Source organism: Anastrepha ludens, chromosome X (assembly GCF_028408465.1).
Source record: "Anastrepha ludens isolate Willacy chromosome X, idAnaLude1.1, whole genome shotgun sequence".
Lineage (NCBI taxonomy): Eukaryota > Metazoa > Arthropoda > Insecta > Diptera > Tephritidae > Anastrepha > Anastrepha ludens.
The window spans coordinates 78,935,599-78,950,141 of NC_071503.1; the positions used below are offsets into that span (position 1 = coordinate 78,935,599).

The 14,543-nt window shown below is 39.6% G+C and overlaps 1 protein-coding gene across 1 annotated transcript; it reads left to right on the plus strand.

The window, feature by feature from the left end:
- Window positions 1–737: 737 nt before the first annotated feature.
- On the plus strand, window positions 738–1,262 carry LOC128870243 (uncharacterized). The gene has a single exon (XM_054112844.1). It carries the CDS (start codon window positions 738–740, stop codon window positions 1,260–1,262), a length of 525 nt encoding a protein of 174 aa, XP_053968819.1.
- The last annotated feature ends 13,281 nt before the right edge of the window (window positions 1,263–14,543 follow it).

Genomic DNA, 14,543 nt, shown 5'->3' on the forward strand with positions numbered 1-14,543 from the left:
TCGGATGACGGGAAAACAAACACGGAACAAACGGAAAAAATGACGGGAAAACATACTGACGCATCGACAGCACGGACTGATAAAAAACCAAACATGCGGACAGACCTACAGGACAAGCAAACAGACAGACAGTAGGAAGTTACGGACGCACTTAAAAAACAGTCAGACAATTGGACAAGACGTACGAGCAAGGACGAACTGAGGATGACGGGGTCACCCTCAGAGGATGAGCTCTTGGCCTTCAGCCAAGAAACAGTTGAGGGCAAAGCTGTGGGCCACAGTACGCCAACAACTATAAATCAACCAACAACATCCGCTAAAGCCATGGGGCAAAAGCGTGGCAATAAAGGTCCCTCGAGGTATAAACTTTACCAGAGGTCTCTCGCTATCCTTGGTAGGATTCGGAAAAACGAGACCGAAGGTAAAGTTCATCCCAAAGATGAGACCGACAAGGCAAGATGCCAAAAGGTGGTTGATGAATACTTGGCATTCCAAGCCGCCAACAGGACAGATGCTAAAAAACGAAACCGCTCGCATGACGAAACTGGGAAGATAACAAAGAAGCACAAGATATCGGATCAGGGTGCAGTTGCCTCCAAACCTATCAAGCGATTTAGTGAGGTGGCACGGGACCATCTCCAAATGGCATTGGTAGACGAAACCTCTAACCGCGGAAAACCAGTGCTTGACAAATGGTCAGAGATTGACGGTTGTCTCGCATAGTCGTTGACCATGTCATGGCGAACCCGGAGGGCCAAACACCAGGTTTCGACTCGGTGGAGGTAGTCCGCAGCTACCGTGTCATTAAATGCGATGACCAATTCTCACTGCATTTCTTGACAAACGTGATTGGTAAAATCCAGAACAGCTGGGAAGGCTTGAAACTCAAGCTAATTCCGGCTAGCGAGATTCCACGAAGGCCGAGGGCTCGCATCTGGGTACCAAACATGGAGTTTGATGCCAATCAACTAATCCCCTACCTTCAGGCGCATAATCGCTCGGTGCTGATGACCGATTGGTCGATCATCAAAGCGGAGGCTCCGCAAAGGCACAGCAGATCATTCCTCCCTCTAATTACAGAAGAGAGTCTGGGACCACTGGAGAAAGTGGGAAACAAACTTCAGTTTGGAATCAGGAAGACCCAGTTGAAGATATTCCGTTCTGCAAACCCGGAAGAGGAGCAGGATGAGGTCGATGGTGCCAACGAACTGCTGACTGGCATGCAGCTAGATGACACCGAATCCGAAAAAGGAAACCAGTAAACATGGGTTTAAAGGTTGTCCAAATCAATCTGCAGTATTCACGGTGTGCAAAGGACAACCTAACAGTTCTCCTGGCGGAGGAGGACGTTGACATCGCACTAATTCAGGAACCCTACAATATCTACTATAAACGGATAGAAGGTAATCTCAGAACATGTATTGTAGCTAAAAAACATTTAAACACATTTTTAATTCCATTGTATAGTTCACAGGATGTGACGGCTGTTGAGGTGGAAGCCACTGACGGAGTCAGAATTACGCTTGCCTCTATATACATGGCACATGAAAGACCATCACCGCCTGAGGAGGCTTGTAAACTTGTGCAGGAAAACCCGAACAAAACCCTGCTTCTCGGATGCGATGCCAATGCAAGGCATGCTCTATGGGGAAGCTCCGAAACAAACGACCGAGGTGAGTCTCTTTATGATTTCATAATTAACACTAACTTGCCGGTATGTAACAGGGGTAGCACTCCCACTTTCACCTTTCCAAGTACGGAGTACTTCAGGGGATGGGAGGAAGTGATCGATGTTACCCTAATGTCTGGAGACAGCTCAGTAAGGTTAGACAATTGGAGGGTCTCTGATAAAAGGTATTTTTCGGATCACAGCTGGATCCTGTACGATCTGGATCTTAATGTTGATCCGCCCTTACCGTATAGAAATCCACTAAGAACCAACTGGAAAAGGTTCAGAAACATAGTCAATAAAAGGATAGGAGAGATTCCCATCCACAAAATCACTCTCACCGAAAACCTTGAGAGTAGGGTCACAACACTGGAGAAGGCATTTAGTAGGGCCTACAAAACGTCCTGCCCCATAAAATTTAGTAAAAAATCCCATCCCCCTTGGTGGAGCTCTCAAAACTAAGGGAAAAATCTAGATCAACGTTTAACCTCAGCTACTCGACAGGAAATTGGCAATTGTACAAAGAGAGTCGGAGACAGTACAAGAAGGCAATTAGGGCCGCCAAGAAAGAGAGCTGGAGTGAATTCTGTTCGTCAATCGAATCCACCAGGGATTCTGCCAGGCTTAGCCGTGTTCTGTCCGAAGATCATTCAATGGCTTCTTGGGTCAAGAAACCTGATGGTACTTGGACAGCTACGACAGAGGAATCGCTAGAACTTCTGCTAAACACGCATTTCCCGGGGTGCAGCGTCCACGAAAGTGGGAGGGGAAGTATCAGGCGGAGCCAATATAATCCACAGCACCTTGCAAAAGAAATAATTACAAAGGAGAAAGTTGCATGGGCAATTAAATCTTTTTCACCTTTTAAATCTCCGGGGCCAGATGGGATCATCCCAAAGATGTTACAGGAAACCTTGGACTGTATCCTAGCATGGCTAGAGGAAATTTTTAAAGCGTGTTTAAACATAGGTCATATTCCAGATAGTTGGAAACTAGTCAAGGTCGTCTTCATTCCAAAAATAGGCAGGAGGGGACATGAATCAGCGAAGGACTATAGGCCAATCAGTCTTTCGTCTTTCCTGTTAAAAACCTTTGAAAGACTTTTGGATATATATCTTAGAAGCTCTTTGGAGAGCTCTGGTATATCTACTGCACAACATGCGTACCTTAAAGGCAAATCTACGGAGACAGGGCTTCACGAGGTAATCCGAACAATAGAGGGCTCTCTAGAGAACAAACATTATACCATGGCGGCATTCTTGGATATAGAAGGCGCCTTTAACAATGTTTGTACAGATGCGATCCAACGGGCGTTGATAGACTTAGAGGTGGACAATTGCATCAGTAATTGGGTCATCTCTATGCTAGAAACCAGGATCATCAAAGCTAATATGGGTAATATCAGTATAACCAAGAAGGTGCACAGAGGCACCCCACAGGGGGGAGTACTGTCTCCACTTCTCTGGTTATGCGTTATTAGCAAAGTCTTAATAAAACTTAATAGAGGTGGGGTAAAAGCGGTGGCGTACGCTGATGATGTGGTGTTAATGGCGTCAGGACTGTGTCTTAATACGATCAGTGGGATCATCCAAAGGGCATTAGGTGAGCTTAACTCTTGGGCCACAGGCTGTGGCCTAGGTTTAAACCCACGTAAAACAGAGCTTATGCTTTTTACCACCAGATATAAGGTACCACCTTTTACCCTACCAAATATTAACGGACAAACTCTCTCACTATCACCCAGCGCAAAGTACTTAGGGGTAATTCTGGACTCCAAACTAAGCTGGAAATTAAATGTTGAAGAACGGGTACGGAAGGCAGAAATTGCTTTATATGCCTGTAAACGTATGCTTGGAAGAAGATGGGGTCTTCAACCTAAGCATACATTATGGCTGTATAAGACGGTTATACGACCTATTCTATCGTATGGTTCGGTAGTTTGGTAGAAGGCTCTAGGGAGAGAGTACAATACCAAACTACTCGGCAGAATACAAAGATCAGCATGTGCAATAACGTTCGGTGCAATCAGATCATGTCCTAGAGAGGCTCTCAATGCACTGACACACGTTATTCCAATAGACCTACATATTAAGAAGACGGCAACCATGAGTGCATTTAGGTTAAACGAAGCGGGTCGCTGGAGAGAAAAAACTTATGGTCATGCTAGTCTATTATTGCGACAAACTCAGTTAATCTCGGTGAGAACTGACTACATCGTTCCGACGGTAACTTTCAATAGAAATTTTGCCACTCTCTTTCCAACTAAGGAAGAATGGAATAAGGGATTCTCTCTAAACAACTTCGACACTACAGTCTATACGGATGGAAGTAAAATGGGCTGGGGTGTTGGATCTGGTATATATTCTCACAGACTTAAAATTGAGAAATCTGTGCGTCTCTCTAATACCAGCAGTGTCTTCCAGGCGGAAGTACTGGCGATTGGGGAAGCTTGCAGGCTACTAATTGCAGATTTCTCTTTTAAGGGTAATATCGCTATTCTCTCGGATAGCCAAGCTGCAATCCAGGCACTGGGTTCGGCCACAACAACCTCCAAAGTGGTGGAACAAAGTAGGAATAGCCTCACCATCTTGAGTGAAAACCATAAAGTTACCTTAATCTGGGTCCCGGGACATCGGAACATTGAAGGTAACGAAAAAGCAGATGAACTGGCAAGAGGGGGATCTGCCATGAATAACGCTCTTGCAGAATCGGTACTCACACCATTAGGTGCAGTCAAGAGCACAATTTCCCAAAAATACCTCCGAATCGCTGACTGTAGGTGGAAAGTCCAGACGAAATGCAAAATTAGCAGAACGTTATGGCCCACCTACAACCTCAAGCAATCGTCGGCATTAATAAGAATGAAACGACGGGATGCCTGGAGACTAACGGCAGTCATAACTGGCTTTTGGTCTATCGGAGAACAAGCAGCTAAAATGGGTATCCCTCACAATACATACTGTCACAGTTGTAAACAACCGGAGAAAAAGGAGACAATCTTCCATTTCCTCTGTGAATGCCCTGCCCTATGGAAGGACAGACTGTTAACCCTGGGCCAACCGCTGTTCGAGAATCTCGAACAACTATCTGGCTTAGACGTTAACAACCTAATAAGGTTCCTTAACCGCACAGACTGGATATAGTTATGCTGTAAAAAACCGTTAAAGAAGTTGGCAACGAGGATGCGGCAACAAAATGGCGCGAAAGCGCTAGTTGGATTCTGGAAGAATCACCACTTTAACCAACCAACCAACCTTTCGTTAAATTCGGTAGACTTTCGTGGGTTTTGTACAAAGAGTGGAACTTTGATTGATAAGGAGTTTGTTATACAATAAACTATATTTTTATAAAAAATTAACTAAAAAAATTGTGCATGAAAAATATTGGGAATATTGTAGAATGATTAAGTGACTTAATTATGTGAGCATGTGAGCGTGTATGGATGTAAAAATATGTGAAAAATCGGAATGCTTTTTTTTTAAGAACTAGCTGCGAGAAAGTAGTGGGTAGCTACTTACATATAAGTATATTGTATTGGTAATATATGTATAAGCAAATATGCTGATGCCCAGTTTGGCAATTGACATTACTTACATACATATATTATTTTGCTTACACAAAAAAGGGCAACCGGGTGCGCTGCAAAATAATATGATCAGTTTAAAAACAGTCTCAGTAAAAATACGCCGATTGCTAATTATATAACCGTCAAAATACCAGTGCGAAATCAATTTTCAATTGATAAAAATACTCCGTATATTACAGGAACAAAAAATAAACACACTTGTGTTATCTAAGCTGGCATTAAAAAGCGTTTACTTAAACAAATTATTTGTAATGCTCTTCATTTAACCGCAGCAAAACATCAACGCCCATGTATCCGATTGCTTTGCACCGGCTGAAATTTGCCTTTTCATGCGAAGGTAGTATACAACCACCACATAGATGCATATCTGATCATTTCTTGCCAATCTATAAACAGCCGGCGCTTCATGCATAACGGTCGTTTCGGCACACCCCTCACATAATGTCGTCGGGAATTGTATAAACCCGCAAAATCAATTGAAACATTTTGTTGAGGTGATGAAAGGAAATCAAAACAAGTGGAAGTTAAATCCGATTGCGTTTAATATGCCCTTAGGAAGAGCCTGGTTGTTTGTACCAAAGCATGTACAGACTTTTATTTTTTGGTAAGGCGGCCAGCTGCAACAAAGTTGTACCCCGCCTCATTCGGTTTACTGTACTTCAATTTGAGACAGAAATATAACAAACACTGATATATACAGTGACCTACAGCCTCTTTGAATTGTTATAATTTGAATACAATACATATGCCAATATAGATACTTTTTAAACGCATTCTTTACTACATTTTTATTTACTAAAAAAGAACAAGAAATTATTTATTTCCAGGTTTTCTTAAAATTCGGTCCACTTTTTTAAAGCCTATGCTCATATGTATCTTTGCGTAAACTAAAACAAAACTATCGTTGGCAATTACCTATAATCGATGAAAAAGTTGGTTTTAACCACAACTATTTCAAAAGTGTAAATAAAACTTTGTGCCTATTGCTTCATACAAAATTTGTGCTCAGGCACAGCTAATATAGCTTAAAAATTTACATAGTTTTTTCGATATATTATATAGTATGCTCTCCCTCCTTTACCTTCAGCCCTTCGGCATGGGTTCCACCAGATTATGTGTCACATGCGCCTACATGTTTCCCCATTACGTACTAATAATAGGTTTTCACCAAAAACAAACCCAGGGTTGGAAAGAATTGTCAACTGTTTCCACAACCTGTTTGATGGAAATTGTGTTTAAACTGTGATTCAATTATTTATGTAAACCTATGTACTCGCTTTCAGAATGGCAGATAAATAGTTCTTATGAGAAGCTTATTCATGATGCAGTTATACAATCTCCTGCTCAAAGGCGAACGCTACTAGAAAAACCTGTTTCTTACATTTCATGTTTCATGACGTCAATGGGTTTTGAAGCCGGAGCAACCGAATGGAAATTATAATCTCACTCATTTACAGCGCCGTTACTAGGATGGTATTTGGCAGGTATAAATTTCTTCAGCTGAAGGCTTCCGAATGAATTCAACAGGATAGATAACCAAATAAAATAAGCGACTATACGTTTCATAGACTATCTGCTTTTTTATCAAAATTTCACAACAACACGTACTAAAAACAACATTAAAATTATATACCGTCCATTTTTTATATTTGTATGTCTTTTTTAATCTGTAACTTGCCCAATTTACAAATAAATCTTCGGAGTGTTAGAGTGCTCGATGTTATTATTCTCCACAACATCCATACATAATAAAGCTCATCTCTAGGCTCTTTGTTACGAAGCAGCCAGGAATTGTAAATGTAGCCTACTTCCCAAGTAAATCAATATGGTGCAACCCTGGCCTCAGTTGCTTAGAACATATATCCTGAAGATTGATGTGCTGACTCGAATGCATGAATTTTCGTGGATTACATCTGTTCGAATCTCGAAGGAGTAGAAAATCACGGATTTTCATTAAACACTTAATTAGAGTGTATCCCTATGTACTTCATTGAAGGTTTCCAATGTACTGTATATTCTTTAAGATAATTGTCCCTTTTTCTTTAGTTCTGCGACCACTAACTAGCAACATCTCCGATTTCTGCTTTGACGAGGTGAGGTCCGCATCTCCTATGAAGCAATTTAGATGTTGGCTGCAGAATAACAATTGATTAATCAAACCCCATTCGTATAATCAGAACAAAAAAAAACAGAAATTCAAGAATCAGTTGAGAACATCAATGGACTTAAGAACTTACATTTCCCACTAACTATTTTTGATATTTATTTCATTATTTATTTAAGATTATCCCACTGTGTGTCGTTATACATATAGTGTAACATCATTTCTAATCGGTATCTTGGCGATGCAATAAAAATGCCTGCTTCTTGAAAATAACAATGATACTGGTATTAGGCATTAATAATGTACTAGTACACAAAAATACGCTTGTAGTATAATAACAACACATGTTATGTTTCGTCATTTATCGCCCTTAACCATGTTGTACATCCTCCACTGAGTGCTAACAAAAATACATGTTTGTACAATTGTTACTTTCGTCTGGGGTGTGCTCCAACTTATACTATTACATTATATCCTCTTGTATAATATCCCTTGTATCTATAAACAACCCTCCAATGGACTACCCGTCTCATGCTTAACCTCATTATTCATCCCATAATAGGTTTCTCTTGATGTGTATCTCCATACCGGCTGACTTTCCTTTTGAACCAGATTGTTTCGACATGTGTATTTGCGAGTATGTATATCCATGTTAAGGTTGTGCGTCGAGTTTGCCTCCTACCCCTGGGCTTATTGAGATCAAAATAATACTAATTAATTATAAATGGGAGAATACCAGAAACACTAAGCTCCGAGTTTTTAATAGCTTTGCCGAACACACCTATTTATAAAACTAATTATTGATAATAATAATAATAATAAATTCATAATAATAACAAAAATTACAGGTTGTTTCATTACCAACTTCGGAGGTTTTAAAGTTAGATTCTGCCAAAATATTATTTTATCACGAAAGGAACTTAAAATTGGCCATCCATCAGTGGACTAAGGAATAATAATAATAATTAACACTTATCTTTTTCTATTTGTAAAAAGGAATTTAATGCAAACACACAAAATTAAAAATGTGGCAGGATCTGAAGCAAATGAAACTTCTCCCGACCAAGGGCTGTCGTTCCAGTAAACTAGCCCTGTCTACTGCACTGAACCTCACCCCTCGCCTATCGTCACTGGAGCAGCTCCATGCAGCAATACTGCTCCCAATACTTCACCTCAGAGCTGGCATTGAGCTTAACCCTGGGCTCAAAGTGTATTTTTGCTGAACTGCAATGGCTGGTACCACCTTAAGACCTGATCAGGCCTTAACACACAGGACACACATATCTAATGCCAAGAAATTGCATCATTTTGGAATACTGGTATCAAAACCCATATTTTCTGTAGAAAAAATTGCTTAAAAATATAAGTTCAGTGCTGTAGGTTAACTCTATATTTATTTATATATTTATATATTTTACGTTACAATATAAAATTACTTAACAACGAGCATTAAATAATTAGTTAGGTAATCTTTTTTAAGTAATACTATAAATAAAATATGTTCTTTGGGCTATTTATATTGTATAAACATAAGAATATGTTATAAGCTGAAATTTAATGTGATTCAAACCTATGTATACACAATCTATTTATGTTTTTTTTTTTTTTAATAACAATACCGAATTTTTAAATAGCCCATGCTTGTTTATTACTACTACTTTATCGATTTTTAAACATTCAAATAGACAGTTTTTATTTCTCTCATGTATGTGAAAGTCTGCAAATTGTTTCTAATCGCATTATATCTCTCTTAATTTCTCACTTAACTGACAACAAAATAGCCTGTAATATTGTATACCCGTCAGCTACTGGCAAACAGACAGAGAGACAATCCATTTGTTAGGTTTGGGTTAAATGGGAATAATCAAAGCTTAAAAACTTTTCAAAAAACCTTACATTTTTTAAGAACAGTAAAATTTGAAGTTTCTCATACACCTAATTGTACAATTGTCTTTGTTTAATTTAATCAGTGGTCCAAGAGCTTAAGCAGAGACAATCAAGACAAATTAGTAAAGTGTATGAACTTTTTGCAGATCAACCAGCTCATGCCAGACATGGGTTCTATGGCTCATCTGTCATTTTCCCATTCAATGAAAATTGATCTAAGCCAATGCATACAAGGAGATAGGTAGGGAGATGCCTGAAGGGGAAGTAGAACTCGCCAACAATAAGTAGGTGCTCCTCCTTACTGGATAGTCCAAGCCGCAAGCGGTACGCTTGTAACCAGAAACCCCCACTATGCTCGTGGTGAGCTTTGCGAGAATTACGCTCACATCACCCATAGGATTTCTTACTAATGGTTAATCCCTCGAATGACCTATCAAACTTTTTTCCAGAAAGTTTTTCAACCTTTTCGGCGTAATTAAAACTTTCAAACCTCTCACCCTTTCATGGTGTTACAGCCTCCTCAAAACTAATCTACAAACATAAATCGAAAGTAATTATGCCACTCTTACCTCTGGTTCCAAAAGCTTCTTCCACATCAATGACGATCCCAAACTATATGTATTGTGCTGCTGAACTATCTGTGTTATGCAGCTGGCGCCCATATGTTCAATATAAGAAGAGTTATTGTTGCTTTCGTATTTTCCTTCCATATAGAGACTGTCATTAGATGTACTGCTATAAGTTGGAGACTGTTGCAACCGTAGACAAGTTTCTGGTGGGTAATTGTTGTCATGTTTATATTGTGTATATGACCTCACTTTCTGAACGACGGTATCACCAGCGGTGAACTCAACATCAATATTGGTTAGCACTGATTTGTTTTGGGAATATTGTAGCGGTGATTTAAGTAGCCTGTCATTTCTATAGCTCTCTTTGGGTAATGGCATACCTGATCTGTTGATAAATTTTGTTGTTGCCGCTCCCGCAGATACTTCATCAGGGGATGTATTTGTAACGGTTTCAGTAAACCTCTTTTCGTTGTTAATGTAAAAATCGGTTGAATTTGTAGTATCATCAGGCTGGTGATGACATGGTGTTAAGCAAAGGGCTACTTTTAAATTTTTGCTAGCAGGTGTATCATCCTCTGTAGTCTCAATATCTACCATCTCATCGTCTTCAACGTCGCATGAATCGTTATTCTCTTTGTTATCCGTTGAGTACGAACCTTTTATGAAAACACCATCATTATTGCAACTTTTTAAAGCTAATTCTGAGGACACTGGTGCTGGTAGTATGGCTCTGTACGACGCATCAGGCGAACTTGGCAGTGTTGACAGTGATGATGGCAATTGTGGTCCCTCTGATTGTCTACCAAAGAGTAAGCCATTTGATACTGTGGCACACAAGTTTGTATGCACAGGCAACGCATTTGATTTAGCTGCGTTAGAAGCAGTCTCAGCCGCAACATCGCCCGCAGCTACATCTGCGGTGTTCATTGTACTAATCATGCCAGGTGTAGGAAAAGCAATTGTTGGAAGCGCCATTTCCACTGTTGCTAACCCGCACGAAGTAATTTTTGCTTGAGTTGTCTTCGGCGATGTGTTTGCAGATACGGTCACAGTGCTTGGATAAACTGATGAGGTGGTTAAAGTTGCCGTGGCGGAAGCTGCCGCAACAGCAGCCATAGCAGTGAAGGCATTTTGCTGACTCTGCTGCAAGACTGGCTTGAATGCCGACGCCGTGAGAAATTGAGGCAGGCTAGCTACTTTCGCGCCGACAAACTTACTTAAGCCTCTTAACTCTTGACTGTTGTTCAGGAGTGTACCGTTGTTTGAAATTGAGCTCGTGTTCTTCTTGAAAGAATCGTATTGCATTTGATGGCAAAAGTCGTTGTTATCATTATTTCGACCACCACCAGTTCCAATGGTTCCTGCCAAAGGCAGTTGAGTGAAAAACGTTGCATTGTTGTTTATAGATGGTGTCTTCAGCCAATGCATTGCGCAATCGGGTAATCTGAAGGACGCTGCAGTATTACTATTGTTACTTCGGTTTTTGTGAGTTGCCGCGGCCGCGGCGTTTTGAGCAGCATGTGCATGCCACATGTAATCCATCATAAAATTACGTGAGATCGGCATAACTGACAGTTCATGTTCATTGGTGTCACTTAGCTGCAATGTAGATACGCTACCTGTCCGTCCATTATATGAAACACAATGATTTGCGGCATCAATATTTAGTGGTCGTACGGCACCTACTGCTGCTGCAACTGCTGTAACTCCTACTACAGCGGCTGCTGCTGCTGCTGCGACCGCTCCAACATTATGTTCATGCTGATCACATTGTCGTTTCATCGGCGGTGATGATGAATTGCTAAATTTCAGGTTGCTGCTGCCACCGCGTGGGGTAGGGTAATTTTGATGACTGGTGGAAGTTCTTGCTCCAGCTACGACAGTTGTGCTGTTGCCACTTTCGTTAGAAACAGCTGTATTGCGTTGTAATTGATCTTGTTGTTGCTGCCTTTGGGCCGCTGTAGAAGTTTGTATTGTTGAAGAGCCATGGCTCATAAGTCGTTTGCGCGTGCCACCATTAAACATCGCTTTCACGTCTTCCCATGCGTGTACTATCTCCTCCGGTGCTTGACCACTAAGAATCATATGCCGACGCCAAGAATTAAAGTTTGCTGCGTCAGGCTGTATATATTTATCGGCAGGACTAGTTCGATGTGAATGAAAAATAAACTTATTGGGAGAAAAGAACATGCCACAATAACTGCACTTTATACACTTAGCACGGGATGAGTTGTAACGCGATGGCAAAAAGGAGCCGCGACAACCCCAAGCACACTTATGATACACAGTAAAGGCGAAATCTTCCGGCAATCTAGGAGGCGCATTATCTCCAAGAAAACTTTTGCACAACCGTTCGGCCTCACGACGCGTTATCATGCCGCAACGACGCGAACTGACTGGCATCGCGCCTGCACGTCGCAAAATTTCCAACTGTACTGGAGTGCATTGAACACAGGTAATTCCCAGTGCCACACGACGGTTATGAATCTCATTATAACTGTACTGTTTGAGCAGAGTGTTGGAGATCTGTGCCAAACATAAACGCTCCTGATCCTCAATATAAAGTGATACTATTGGGATACCGTAAAGAAGTACAGTACTAACCTGAAATGGAATAAATAAATATTTGAAGAATAGTTCTTATTAAAAAAAAAGATTTGAAATTAGAAGTAAATATTTTTTATCGAAAATGGCTTTATTGCTTTAAAGAATATTGTAAATACATGAACATCTACACTACAAATTGGCGCGAAGCTTTCTTTGAACGGTTGTCAAACAATGTGATATCCAAAGTGAATAAATCTTTTTGCACTACTAAATATATGTAATTGTGCAATACACACAATATTTCATATGACAATCTTGCAATATCTGTTCACGCACAGTATAAATTTGTTTGTCACAACAATCCATTTTGAACGCCTAGCAAGAAATTCGGTCTGTAGCAAAGTGGGACGAATGAATTCAGAAAGCTAGCGAACCAATGTGCTTCATCAAAAGGATACTTCATCAACAAAAGTCGAAGCGCGTAGAACAGCACACTATTGTAGGTTTAACCACATCGGAAACCTTAGAAAATTATCGGCCGAGTAGATTCATGATTTAATTCCATTTTGCGCCCAAAATAAATGCTTCAGGGAAACAATGCATACCAAAGGGAAATTTTTCAATCTACTAATGACAACATAGGTATAAGCCAATGCCAAGTATGAATAACAACAAGCACCAAAAACTTCGGGTCCGTGCTTTGCTAACAGAATGATATATTAAGATTATATTCGGGTCAAGTGAGTTTGACAGTTTCTGCACACGGTAGGCAGGAAGCATCGATAGGTTGCACAAAAATGTCGACAAAAAGTGCAAGCTGGGTTGTATTTGTTGATGATTACACGTGCAAAATCCGTTGGAATTGAAATCCTACCTGCTCCTTTTCAAAAGTTATTCATATTTTTATATTTTAGGTTGGGACAATTTGGAATAAATATCAAAAGTATAATCGCGTTTGAATTTGTATTATGTAAGAGAATAATAAAGAATCTTACGTAAGTTTTTAGCCGATTTTAATCGTTTCCAAGGTACACCACTTGGAGGTAACTTACTTTGTACCTTTTTTTCTATTTGTTTTATGTTTTTTCAGTTTTTTTGTTTTTTTTCAGATTTTTTGTTTTTTTAGATTTCTTTTTATTTTTTTATTTTTAGATATTAAGATATGTTACTATTTAAACTTAAGTTTGTAAATTTAAACATGCTGTGATGAAAATGTAACGACAGCTTTCTTTAAGCGACTTATAAAAGATGGTTCATTTAGCAAATTTATTTTAAATCTATTCCAATATTTATTGAACTTGCTATGAACTGACTCTCCAGCCTGCTCGGACCATAATCCTAAGCCATCATTATTCAAGAATATGATTGCTTCCTCCAAATGCTCCAGGATAATATGAATTTTTAGTGTTTGAGAAATTTCAGTACTTTTTAAGGCTTCACGGAGTTCTTTTAAATTTTTGTTAAAGTCAGTAAGATCAGCTTTTTTGGCAGCAAAGCACTTTTCAACAATTTTATTCATAGCTTTAAATGCAGCAATATAAGGCTGTAAACGAAATGGTCCTGCAAGCTCGTAAATTTCAGGATCCTGCAATTTATCGGCCTCTTTAAGTAATTTTCGACATTGGTTGCCTTCAAACATATCTCCTTGATAGCTCTTATGAGATATACCTAATTTATTCGGCCACAATAACGCTCTATATTTTCCAATTTCCTCAATTTTAACTATACCGTCCCAGAAAAGATGGTTGACAAACCCTTGTAATAGGTGTAGTTCAGGAGGAATGCACTTCTGAAGTACGTACAAGTTATCATCTTCAGTAGTGCCGTATTCAATGAATAAAGGGTGATTTACTGTACTGCGACATTCTTTAGACTTTTTTTATCATTACCCAAGCTATTGAATTTAAAGTAGTCATCTTTTAAATGCTTGTAGGTCTTTAAATCAAGATTTTTGTCATCACTGCTTATATAATTTTCCTCAATCATTTTATTATAACTTTTTAATTCATTTAATGTGACGAAGCAATAAGGGCAAGGGTAGAAAGCCGTTGCAGTTTGCTGCCCATTGACCAATAGAACGAGCTTTAAATCTCCAACAAATTTAAATGGTATCTCATTGAGTTTCGTCAATTCAACCAAAATTTTAAATTTTCATAGGTCTCTTTAATCCGAGGCACTATG

Bases quoted from the DNA above. Each gene is read 5' to 3' on its own strand.
- LOC128870243 (XM_054112844.1), top strand. From the start codon at position 738: ATGGCGAACCCGGAGGGCCAAACACCAGGTTTCGACTCGGTGGAGGTA.